Source organism: Protopterus annectens, chromosome 7.part0 (genome assembly GCF_019279795.1).
Source record: "Protopterus annectens isolate FY-2018-M chromosome 7.part0, PAN1.0, whole genome shotgun sequence".
NCBI classification, from domain to species: Eukaryota; Metazoa; Chordata; order Ceratodontiformes; family Protopteridae; genus Protopterus; species Protopterus annectens.
In genome coordinates, this window is record NC_056739.1 from 840,176,755 (window position 1) to 840,189,618 (window position 12,864).

Below are 12,864 nucleotides of genomic sequence, written 5' to 3' on the forward strand. Positions count from 1 at the left end.
TCAAAACTCTCAAACTCAGGTTCCACCCTAGGCCTCTTATCAGGAGGGGGCATAGAACCTCTAATCATAGTAATCAAATCCTCTGCCATTTTAAGCATATGTTTCTTAGGCAAAGACCCTGAAGCACTGGGAGAAACCCCCACTGAAGCTAAACTTGGCCTGCCTCTCAAAGAAGCCATGGAAACAGAAGGGGAGGCTCTAACCACCTTAGGAAGAGAGGGAAGAACAGCCACCTGAGAAGCCCCCTCAGCCTGGCCTACTTCCTGAGAGGATACATCCTGTAACAGTAAAGTCTCTCCCTGAGACTCCAAAGAAACACCTGGCAGAACCTCCGGCTCCACTGAGCCTTCTAAAGAACCGACGTCTGGGACTGTCGGTTCTTCCACCCTAGGCTTAGCTGCTTTGTCCTTGCGTTTTTTGGTCAAGCGGCGCCGGAGCATCCGACGGCATTTTATAATTACAACGCTTCCCAAAACTAACCTGGCACAGTCTAACCTTCTCTTAATAGTGCGTTTGTTAAATCTAGCACAAGAGCGGCATCCAACAACGTGCTCAGGCCCTAAACAAGGTATACACAAAGTATGGTAATCCCTATGAGGTATCTGTTTCCCACAAGAAATACAGTTATTCACTTTTTCTGACATCCGGTTAAATACTGAGGCAAGAAAAACCAAAATATTCCCAACGGGGTACTTAGCCAACTTTGATTCGGTCTGAAACTCTGACTTCAGAAACTTTCAGAACGCCAACCTGCACTCGCAAAATTGCTTCTGCGTCGGACCATGCGGCAAAAAAGACTGAGGATATGACGTCGGTCATGCGCATTAGTACCCTGACGTACTGACGTCAGTCTAATGCGCCCTGACCGACGTCAGCCATATACTTTGGTATTCGGGCCGACTGGACAGCGGACTACCCAATAGTTAGGACTGCAGCAATGTGGAATGAAGAACATTAGGAGTGGGCCTAGTATGGACCCTTGAGGGACACCAATATTAACAGGTAGTTGGGTAGAAAGAGTGATATTCCAGAGCACAGCTTGATGTCTGTTATTTAAGTAGGACAGGAACCATTTTATAGCTAGTGCATCAAGTGACAGATTTCAGAATGTTTATGAGTATATTGTGATTCACCATGTCAAAAGCTTTGGACATGTCAATGAAAAGTGCAGAGGAGAGCATGTTAAGGTTGCGGTTTTTGTTGATGGTGTCCATGAAGGGGAGGAGGGCAGTAGTAGTGCTGTGGGAAGGTCTGAAGCCATGTTGGAAGTTGGGGAGCAGGTTATTATGGAGAAGGTGGTCTAGTAATTGCCTATGGATGCACCTTTCCATAACCTTAGATAAAGGGGAGAGTAGGGCTATGGGACGATAGTTGGAAAGGTCAGTGGAGTCTCCCCCCTTATGAAGGGGAATAATATGTGAGACTTTCCAAAGATTGGGGACGTATCCTTCAGTAATGCTTCTATTGATGAGAATGGAGATGGGGTAGGCAATATATTTGGCTGCTAACTGTAAGTATTCTGCAGGTAGTTGGTCAGCAGAGGGAGTGCAAGGTTTAAGTTTTTGTATAAGGGTGACAATAAAAGCTGTAGAGACAGGTTGGAAGTGAAATAGAGGAGGTGGGTTGGATTCAGACTTAGATGTGGCTGAATTTTGTGGAGAGAGTTGACTGGCTAGAGTTTGAATAGTTTTGGTGAAAAAGGTATTAAAGGCAATGGCAGTTTGTTTGGGGTTGTTGTGGTCAGAGCCTTGTGGGTTTGGTGTAATAGATTGACCGGGGTGTAATAGTTCATTAATGCTTGCCCAGAATTTTTGTGGTTTATTATGGTGGGATTGCTGCGAATGTAGGTAGTAGTTTTGTTTATCAGACATTATGGCTTTTTTTGTTTCATTTCTCAATTGTTTAAAGTTTTGGAGTTCAATGGGGTTCTTAGTTAAGCGTGATCTGTGCCAGTATTTATTTCTGAGATGGAGTTTTTGCTTAGTTTCCTTAGAAAGCTATGGAGCAGGTTTGGTTTTTATCCTAATACAGCGGGTAGGAGCGTGTTGGTTAAGGATGGCTAGAAAATTAGCACTGAAGTAATCAACAGCTTCATCAAGGGAAAGTTGTTTTAATGGGGACCAATTACAAGCTTTAAGTTCAGTTAAGAATAAATCGAGATTGAAATTTTTCTTGGTTCTAATTGATCTAAATATGGGTTTGGAATGTGGGTTGGTTTTAAGCCCAATAGCATAGGTTGGAAAGTGGTCGCTTACATTGTCTGGGAGGGTTCCAGAATTGTAGGTCTGGGGTTGATTATTGATGAGTATCCAGTCTAAGGTACTTTCTTTCTCATTGGTCTTGTTAATTCTAGTGGGTGAGGTGATAATTTGTGTAAACCCATAGAGATTAATATGGGTAGTGGGGTAGTTATTGTTGCAACATTTCCAATCAATGTTGAAATCACCAAGAATGATGGTCTCTTGGGGGAGGTTTTGAGATAACCAACAGAGTATGTATTCAATAGTAGTAATGTTATTGCCTGGAGGAACATAGATGCAGATAATATAAATAGATTTAACAGAGTTTAGTTGAAGCTTTGAAGCTTAGTAATAAGTATTTCAGCGTTAGAGACATGGGGAGGATTTTGGTGGAAGGTTGTAATTTGAAAATCAGATTTAAATAACACTGCTACTCCACCACCTTTCTTGGCTACACAGTCGAGACGTACGATGTTGTAACCAGGTGGGGTAACTTCATTGTCTGTAGTTGTGGGTTTTAACCAAGTTTCTGTTAGACACAAAATATCAAAGGAGTAGAGTTCCAGGAGAGCATAAAAGTTGTGTAATTTTGTTATTGATACTACGTGTGTTGAGATGAGCTATTAGTAGTGAGTTGGGTGTTTTTTTTAGTATATGGATGGTAGAGGTGTTCGGGGTAATGAGTTGAGTAGTGATGGAGGTGTTTGGTCTGGGGTTTGGGTGAATGTCTCCATCCTTTAGGGGGAGGAGTAGTGTTAAATATATAGTCTGAGTATATTTACTGAGAAGGAAAGGATGTCTTCTTGTATTTGGGAGGTTATATCTAATGTGGGCTGTCCTATGGTATTTGGGTGGTAGATAGCTGGGAGTGAAAGTTATGTTGAAATGTTCAGTATCAGAGGGTAGAGAAGAAGTGGTCAATTGTTTGGTGGGGTACAGGATGTGTGACTGTGCTAGATGCTCATAGGAGGTTAGCAGGTATGCTAGAGTTAGAGTAGGCAGAATTATGAGTAAGCTTTGTAAGAGGAGTATGTTAGGGGGTTTAGTTATTGCCATAGTAGTTATAAAATTATTACTAAACATTAGATGTGAAGTAGTTGTTGTATGGAAAAGGTATAATGGTGGGAGGGATAGGAAGTGGTGGAGAAATACAGAAGAGTGGATAATGGGGATGAGATAGTTATTGGTGGAAAGGTGAGGGGGTGTGGTCTGATAGGTATAAGAGTAGGACCCCTGGGGGTGGGTGAGATTTTGGGGGTAGGGTGGGGAGCGGAGTGAGCCTGCAGGGCGAACGGAGCGGGTTGAGACAATTGGAGGAGAGACAAGAGAAGAAACGATCAGAAATACAGGTAACTATAGATAAGTGAAGTAGGACGTGAGTAGGAGATGTTTAGAATGACACAGAAGCCAAAGGAATGAAAGTTAGAGGAGGGAAGAATACTGTTTCAGCACAAAGGTGAAGTAGGAAGATGAGCAGGTCAAGAACAGTACAGTATAGAACAGATTGCAGGGGTAGGACAGGGAGAGAGGCAGTGTAAAAGGATGGAATGAGGATGAGGATAGATAATAGGAAGAAATATATTGCATTTACAGAGGCAGGACAGAGAAGAGGGGTAGTGAAGGGAATTGTATAAGGGTGCCACCTAGTGGGCAGATCTAGTAAATGTAGGAAAGTGAGTGGGAGAGCTACCTAATAATTCCTCAACTCACTATAGCCCACAACATATTACACCTACCTGACAACACTCCAATACTCTCTCAACTTCTAACCCCTTACAGCAATCTGAACTCACTTCGCTCCTCTAGTAAGCTCATGACAAAATCAATAAAGGTAAACAATGCAGCAGGTGCTTCCCTTTTCACTAACACTATAGGTAAAACTTGGAATCTCTTACCTAGTGACATAACTTTGACTCAATCCCTGCCACAATTCAAGCAGAAAATTAAACTTTACTATCTAAATCATTGGCTTTGTTCCTGCAGTACACCAGACTAACCTTTTCTTTTCTCTATTTTCCCCTTACTCTTCTTATGCACTACCTGTCTCATTTCTCCACCTTTTACTCATCTAATCTAACTAAGTATATGTTAAGCAAAATAGTTGACATGTAATGAACTGCATATTGTAAGTTTGTTTCTCTGTGTTATTATCTTTCGCTCTGTGTGTTCTTATGACTTTCAATTGATGCTATTCCTTAACAGTAATGATTTTTATGTAATGTTCTTAGTAGTTTAGTGGAGCTTTTCTCCTCGGGCCTCTGCTGAAAATGGACATGTATCCAGCCAGACTAGCCCGGTCAACAAATGTAAAATAAATAAATAAATAAAATTAGAGAATAAGTATGGAAGGTGAGATGCTAAGTAAGAGTAGGTTAGTATAAGTGACAAGGTGTGTTGGCTGTAGGGTAGCTGGAAGGGTAAGGTTAAGGCTGCTGGGTACTCAAGCTTGTAGCTAACTATAGGGCCCTGATAAAAATAGTAGAGAGGCCTATTGTGCAAATGAGACTAAGTCCATAACATACTTTCTTCCTTCCTTGATGGAGGGTGCAGAGAAAAGGAGTCGAGTAGATGAGGCCACTGGAGACTGTAAGGGTTCTTGTATCACCTGGTAGGTTTTGGCTAGGGCAAGTTCAGGACAATGTAGAGCTGGGTACTTTGGGGAGAAAAGGAGATAAATGAAGAGGCGAGAGCAGAGTTAGCACAGGTATCAAGGCAGTAAAGCTAGCAATAGTAGAGATAAAAGCATGTACATTCAGACATATTTACTAATGAAATTAAATGCAATTCCTGTAGGCATTATAGGTATGATTATAATAAAATATGAAATTCATTGAAGGCAATTAAAACATGACTATAACTATCAACTGGGATAAACATACAAGCTAGGTGCAAAGGAACTAAAAATTGTGAAAAAGGTAATCCTTAAAGCAGTTCAAGCATGGATTGTTAATTAAAGCTGTATGCAAACATCCAAGGTAGCATAGGTAATTCTTTCTTTATATTATAAATAGTTGTTAGCTATGGATCTGATAAAAAAAAAGCACTAGAAATAAGTAGGACTATGGTTGGGGGCAAGCCTTATTCTAACCTTAATGTGGAGGCTAGTAGGGAGTCGCTATCATTATAAAGTAGAACATTAAGCAAGACCACAGGTAAAGGAAGGATATGGGCTATGCACAAATTGAGCAAGACCACAACGGTGGATTCAGTACAGCGGTCAGTCAAGCTATTACACAGTGAAAAATTATTCACAGTACATTTAGGCTGATTTTACACATAAGGCACTTTATCATCTAGCCATACCTTAGTATGAGCAGGTATGAAGGGTTTCCTGAGTGTTCAGAATACGCGCCACGTGTGTGGCTTAGTTACAACAAGCCGTTTTGACTACAATGGCTTAAAACTATTTCGTTAATTTAAATAGTTTTGTTAATTTCAGTGATTTAAGCTGAAATAGCTTAGAACACTTAATTTAATTTAGATAATGTACCATAGTATCAGAAATTGATTGCAGGAGCGAGTTAAACACAATGGACTAGATGGTTGAAATCAACAGAACGCTCAGACAAAGCTTCCACGTGGGAGGGGGGGTGCATTAATAATAGCCAAGAAGGCTACAAAAGGCTTTTAATGATATAGTTAGTAGACATCCACAGAATGGCCGGACAAGCTCCACGTGGCACTGTATCAATAGCCGTGAAGGCTATAAACACACTATAGGCGTGTGGAATGGAATTAGTGCAAGCTATGTACAAGGACCAAATGACTCAAGCACAAACAGTGTTTGGTCTCACAGAGGGGTTTACAGTGGGAGTAGGCATGCATCAGGGTTCAGCTGAGCCCACTGCTGTTCATAGTGGTGATGGACAATGTTAGCATACAGGTAGGAAGGGAACAGATACAGTTGCTGTATGCAGACAATTTGTCATTATAGATGGACTCTGAGCAAGAACTTCAGCAAAGGATACGGGAATAGAATGCAAAACTGAAGGCACATGGAATGAAACAGAGTACAGACAAGAGTTTTAATAGCAGAAAATGTCAGAGTTCAGAAGAAGCTGAGAATTGGGACAGAAGGGTAACAGAACAGGTTAACAACTTAAGGTATCTGGGACTGGTGGTTGAAGAAAAGGGAAATATGAAGGAGGTGCTCAAAGCTACTATCAGGGGGGCTGCAGCCAACCAGCACAGAGTGTGAGGTGTAGTATATGACAGAAGAATGCCAAAGAAGCCAAAAAGTAAGGAGTACAAACAGTGGTGTGACCAGTACTAATGTATGGTACAGAAACCTGGGCAGTAAAGGCAGAGTAGTTGAGGAAGCTAAAAGTAATGGAGATGAAGTGCCCGAGAGGCGTGGTAGGATGCACACTATGGGAAAGATGAAGAAATAAGGACATAACAACAGAAGCCAAAGTAGCTCCAATTGCAGAAAAGGTCAAAGTGAACAGATTATGGTAGTCTGGGCACATGCAGAAGTCAATCTGCTGAAAAAGACTGGGACAGATAGGAAGAAAGTAAGAGGAAACAAAGGCATCCAGCAAAGGGGTAGATGGATTGTGTAATATGAGACCTGCAAAAGTTGGGCATAAGCCTTGAAGAAGGCAGAAAAGTGGGAGTGAATAGAGAGAGATGGGGACAGGTGTCATGACACCCTAACCCCATGTAGAAAATGGGAACAAGGGTGATAATGTGACCAGTGTGGTACTCATGTTATAAATGGGAAGTAAGCTATGTTTGCTGACACATTCAGTGAGCTACCAGTCAGAGACATTCTTAAAAACTGTAATTGGGGAACAGTGGTTGGAAGTGTGTGTATACAAACATGCCACTTGCAAATAGTTTTTCCACCAAGACACTACCTAGTAAAAATAGTCTGCAGACAAGGAGAAGTTAACTTTTAACAGGTATTATAATGAAATCTCAACTTGTGGGAGTATTATTCCGGAAGTAAGGGAGATGTTATAGATACATATGAGTGGTTTTGTAATACCTGGAGAGGTGTAAGGCATTTAAGGCATGTCTGACTGGATTATGTTGGGAAAGAAGGATAGGGCAGGTAACAGGAGTCAAGGCTGTCAGATAAAGAGGATGACAGGAAGAAACAGATTCCGGAATAACCTGGAAATGCCATGCAAAATAAAACAAGGAAGCCTGGGACACCTGCAAAGAAACAGGAGAGCAAAGGCAGCTGCCTCATGCCAGATGCAATATTCAGTCTTGTCAGAATGTCTTGTAGCTGTCTTCTGCAGCTGATGCACGTAATATGTTATATTAATTACTGCTTACAGCTTCTAAACAGCTGCAAATAACTCCACCCAAAGATTTATTTCCAAGCTAATCTTGAACAGCGTTCATATAGTTTGCTGGTTTTGAATACAGCAAACTATATGAACAGCGTTCATATAGTTTGCTGGATTCAAAACCATGTTTAGACTACAGTTAAGTGGTTACTACTATCTTGCCAAATAAGTAATGGAATATATGCATATACATACAAGTCTCATAAAATAGTATACTTACATCATCTGGAAAAAGATGTAACCTCTGCATCATTGTTCTCCTATGTAGATTCTTTGGCAGCTTACCATATATAGCAAGTTTAACAACCTTAAAGCAAATGCAGGACAAGTTTAGATTCTCAGTGATGCTGAAGGCAGGAGAGAAAAAGAAAGAACATTACAACAGAAAATATAAAGCTGCAAATTAAAATATACTGAAAAAATGCAGTGAATATGTCGGTAAAAAAATGTCAATGTACTGTCCAAAAGATTTATAAAGTTGTTTAAGTTAACTTTCCATAATAGTAACTGTTCAAATACATACTGTTGCTGTAGCTGTCCAAGAGATGAGACACAGGAAATAGTTGGCAATATTTTTGTTTCTGTTAATACACCTATAGTGGATACTTCATTTGATAGTAGGTGCTTGCTGAGGTGGCTTCATGAGTACAATTTGTGGTTATTAAAATGGTTTAGAATGTGAAGATTTTACAAGTTTTCTTTGTCTAAAATGTATTTTCCTTCTCATTAAGCTGAATATAAAGTTGTAGTTTTTAACTTCCTTGCTGGCTGTAGTCCAAGATAAGGTCCAACTCATCTTCTTACGCATTTTGCCAGTAAGTACACAAGGAGATACAAAAGCAAGCACAAACAAGTTGATGTTCTTCATTAGATCACTGCTACGTAGTATGTATCCTGCCAACGACTGGATGCCTGGCCAGATTACAAACCTTTAGACTACCTCCTTGTACCCCATACGTCATCCCTTAGCATAAGAGTATGTGCTGGTATAAGGGGGACTCAGCACTTTCTTGTCCAAAGGGAAGGAAGAAGCCTGAAGCTCTAGAACAATTAGGCCAAAACTAGCAGATACTGTCATGTCAGGAAGGCAAAGTTAAAGAAGGGTACCATGCCCCCAGATAAAAAAAGAACATGAAAAAAGGGTGCTGCTAATACTGCAACACTAATCTATTTGAACATAAACTGTTATGGGAAGTTAACGTATGCAACTGTTCTGTGTTCTTCATGAGAAAGGAGTCATTCTGTTGATACCTCTTTCACTGAATCCAGTTTCCGTAAAAATATTTCACCAAAATCACTTTCAGTGTTAGAGGAGAATTCCCTTTTCTCCACTCTTGTGTGACCTCAGAGTAGATTTATTTAAGTTCAGGAGGGTGCCTCCCCACATAGGGTGCAGGGTGGACTTTCTCCCCCCCAATAAAAATATTTTTAGGTTCACTGAAAGTGATTTCAAAGAAATATTTTTGCTGAAATGGGATTCACTGAAAGTACTGTTGTTCTATTGACATAAATCCATTCTTCATTAGATCACTGTTGTAGTAGCCATAACTATATAGGACTACTGCCATACCTTGGAAAAAAGGATGAATAGAGAGGATTAGAATCTAGAAAGGCTTGAAGAATGGCTCTAGCTCTGGAGTAGTGTCTAGTAAAGGTGTGCTCAGAAGTAGCAGCCACCAGTAGGATAGACCTAAAGACCACCCCTTCCCAAAAAGGCTTAAAAGTAAACGCAGCTCTGTGCCCTGATTTTCTGAGATGGAGCTTTTTCCTACGCGAGTGCAACAAAATTTGGAAGCCTCAGACAGCTATTGAGAAATGGTTTATTTAGAAACTGGCTGTACCTTCCTTTTTTCACAAAAGGATAGAAAAAGTTGGGTAGACTTTGTGGAATCCTTAGTTTTATCCAGGTAAAAAAATCTATTCTATATGGCTATCTATGGTATGCAGAATGCCTTCTCTGTTTTGGGGATCAGGATAAAACACAGGAGCTGAATTTTCTGGTTCAATGTAAATTCAGAGACAACCTTTGACTTAAAAGGGTTAGTTTCAAGACTCACCCTGCACTTGTGGAAAATCAAGAAAGGATGCACAGACATAAGGGTCTGTAATTCAGATACCTATTTACCAGAAGTCAGAGCAATAAGCAAAGCCATTTTCCGTGTTAGAAAGTTAAAGAACCACTGTCAGCAGGTTAAAAAGGAGGAAGAGTTAAGTTCTCTGAAACAAAATTAAGATCCTAAGGAGGTGCTATTTTTCCCTAGGTGGTCTAATATGCAAAATTACTTACAAAAAAATTGCTTAACTTGAAAGGAATAAAGGGTGGATCCAAAGGAAGACAAGCAGAAATGGCCAAAAGATGTACCTTTATAGAAGTGCACTCTAGGCTGCAAATAAACAAGTAAAGCAAGTACTAAAAAAACAGAGACCCCCCCTCCTCCTGGGATGAGTCTTGTTTATGGCAACAACTACAAAATATTTTCCATTTTGCCAAGTATGATTTCCTAGTAGCAAGACTTTCTAGCCTCCTTTAATACCCGCTGCGTGTCTGGAGGAAAAAAAAAAAAAAAACAAAAGCTGTCTAAATGAAATTGACATTCTACCATGCAAAGTGTTAGGTGGAAATTTTGAATGTTAGGGTGGATTGAGGATTCCTTGTCTTATGTGTGCAGATCCACTCTGTGAGGAAGTTTTTTGGAAACTTCCCTTGGACAGATGCATAAGAAGGGAGAACCATTATCGTTTGGGCCAAAAAGGAAGGTACCAGAAGCATTTTTAGCAAATCTGACTCAATCTTTAGAACTGTGTGTGTTAAAAGAAAGACAGAAGGTAAAATGAATATTCCTATCCATGGGAAAGAAAATACATTAATTTTCCAAGCCTTTTTGCAAAGTGTGCTAGAACAGAACTGGTTTAGATGTATGCTGAGAAAGGTTGCAAACAGATCTACTCAGGGAGTTCCCCACAAATGAACAATGTCCTGAGCGTAGTGGTAGCATCCACCTGTGCGGGTCTAACTTGGAGCTGCTCCAAGAGTCTGCTATTGTGTTCTTCTGTGACAGAATACGAAATGCCTGCAAAATAAAACTGTTCTGTATGCCAGTTGCCAGCCAATTACTGTTAGCCTTTACAGGGATTATAACTCTATTCTCTTGTTTGTTAATACACTATATCACTGTAGCATTGTCTGTTACCATTAACAGAAGTACAGGGATTCACAGCTGACTTAAGATTTTGAAAGCTCTATGATTTATATGCTTGTTCCTGAAATGAGGCTCTCGCATACCCTGAACCTTGATGCCTTGGGACACTATCCCCTCTTGTGAAGTCTAGAGCATCTTTGACTGACTGAGCAGGAATAGGGGAAGAAAACTGAGGGGATTGATTTAGCAAGACCTGATTGGCCCACTACAGGAGTTTCATCTATCTTGATGGAACTAAGTTCTAGAACCTGTTAAGACAAGGGCTGAATCCAAAATAGATTTGCCATGAAAGAAAACATTTTTAGAAACTGTCTTGCAGTGGACATGCTCTGATGGGTCAAATTCAGAAAGCGAGCTTGATAAGATGAGGCTTTTCCTGGAGGAAGATATGTAATGGATATGAAGTTATCTAGCAGCACCACAGAAACACTAATTTGTGTGAGGGTTTAGACAAGATTTTTTTTTAATCTAGCTTGAAACCTAAACTGAAGAAAAGATTTATAGTGAAATGAAGAGCTGCTAAGGTGTCTTGGGCTGAAGAAGCTTAGATGAAGCAATCATTGAAATATGGAAACATATGGATACTTTGAAGTGTAAAATGCTATGACTGTGGCCAAGCAGTTTCTGAAAGGCTTGGAGTAGTGTAAAGGCAAAAAGGTAAAGATGTAAACCAAAAGTACAATCCCAAGGGAAAGAATCTTAGGAAGTGCCTGTGTATTTTTGTGGATTGGGATGTGCAAGTGGGCAGCTTTTAAGTCCAAGGTTAGTATTAAAAGCCTTTGGAAATAAAAGGGGAAAACATTTTTAAAGTGACCATCTTAAATTTTGGAACCAAAGGGAAAGTGTTTTACTTTTGAAAGATCTAAAATTGGTCTGCAAGTGCCTTCCTTTCTGGGAACCAGGAACATACTTCAATAAAAAACGTTGTCCCTTTTGGATAGAGGCACTGGTTGAATTCCATCTTGGAACAGCATATCTGACAGAATTTGAGGAAACAGACAGATCTGATTTTGTAGCAGATGAGGGATCCCTGATTGTATGTGGACGGGATGCTCACTTTAGTCTGTAACCATCACTGATTATTTTTAGACCACATGCACCTAAAGTTACATTTTTTTCCAGAAGTGAAGGTAGTGGGACAGAATGTCTGCAATCTGGAAAGAATGCTCAGGATGAGGAGGAGGAGGGAGTTGGCACTGGCAGTCACTGGGTTTTCTTTTGAAAGGATGGCCCTTGGGATTTGTCTCCTTTACTTTCCGTTTGCATCTCCCTGCCATATTATTCTTATATTGTTGACTAGCTGTTTTTTTTTTTTTTTTTGGAAGGCTTTAAGACTTTAAGACTTAAAAAAAAAAAACAAAAAACAAAACAAACAAAAAAAAAAAAAGGACCAGAAAAAGGATAACCCCTTTGATATTAAAGAATAAGAGACAAAAAGAGACATTTGGCTGCTAGCATTAACTTAACCCTTTCTTACAGTTTCTTTAATACTTCTGCAGAAAAGCTGCCAAATAAAATCTCTCTTCAACAGGGCCATCAGGCAACTGAGTTTAAAATCAGGAACATTCTGTAATGTTATGCATGCATTTCAAGGCATTACAGTACTAAGTGGCAACAGCCCAGGACACAACACTAACTACATTATAAGCACAGACAATAGTATGCTTGACAACATGTGAAATAATGTTTTATATTTCTAATACGGAAGACTTAGAGTCAGAGTGGGAGTGCACCTAAGGTTTGCTGTATGTTAACAAAAATAGCTAAACGATACTTCAGACATGTCAGTTTGGCAATTAATAGCTCTAAACTCCAGACGTGAGGCTGTACAGATCTTCTTTCAAAATCTATCAAAGGGTGCCTAATTTTGCCATTTAGGACAGAGCTAGAAGCAGAAAAGGCCCAAGAAACTCTGTCCCTGTCCAGAGAAATAATTGTACAGTCTGTAACTCTACAACTTTGGTACTTACTTTCCTCACTTGCTTAGAGAAAAACAGCTCTTGTACTCACTTTCCTCACTTATCTAGAGGAAAATAGTTTTTTTATTTAGGCATGTCTAAGGGTCAGCTTCCAGTGTTCTCTCCTGTCTACCTGATGAAACTGGGCATCTTGGGGCAATGTAGA

At 40.0% G+C, this 12,864-nt stretch overlaps 2 protein-coding genes across 9 annotated transcripts in view; both read right to left on the reverse strand.

Annotated features, from left to right (window-relative positions):
* BNIP2 (BCL2 interacting protein 2) overlaps positions 1 to 12,864 on the reverse strand; it is a 2,487,402-nt gene that overhangs the window by 1,477,152 nt on the left and 997,386 nt on the right. The gene's annotated exons all lie outside the window — the stretch shown is intronic.
* MRPL13 (mitochondrial ribosomal protein L13) overlaps positions 1 to 12,864 on the reverse strand; it is a 506,205-nt gene that overhangs the window by 156,127 nt on the left and 337,214 nt on the right. For 4 of the 5 annotated variants that reach the window (XM_044077380.1, XM_044077382.1, XM_044077383.1 and 1 more), the window contains exon 5: positions 7,761 to 7,847. The exons of the other annotated variant lie outside the window; for it this stretch is intronic. In XM_044077380.1, the coding sequence (XP_043933315.1) occupies positions 7,761 to 7,847 (87 nt within the window). The remainder of the gene's footprint in view (positions 1 to 7,760; positions 7,848 to 12,864) is intronic. 5 annotated transcript variants of the gene reach the window in all.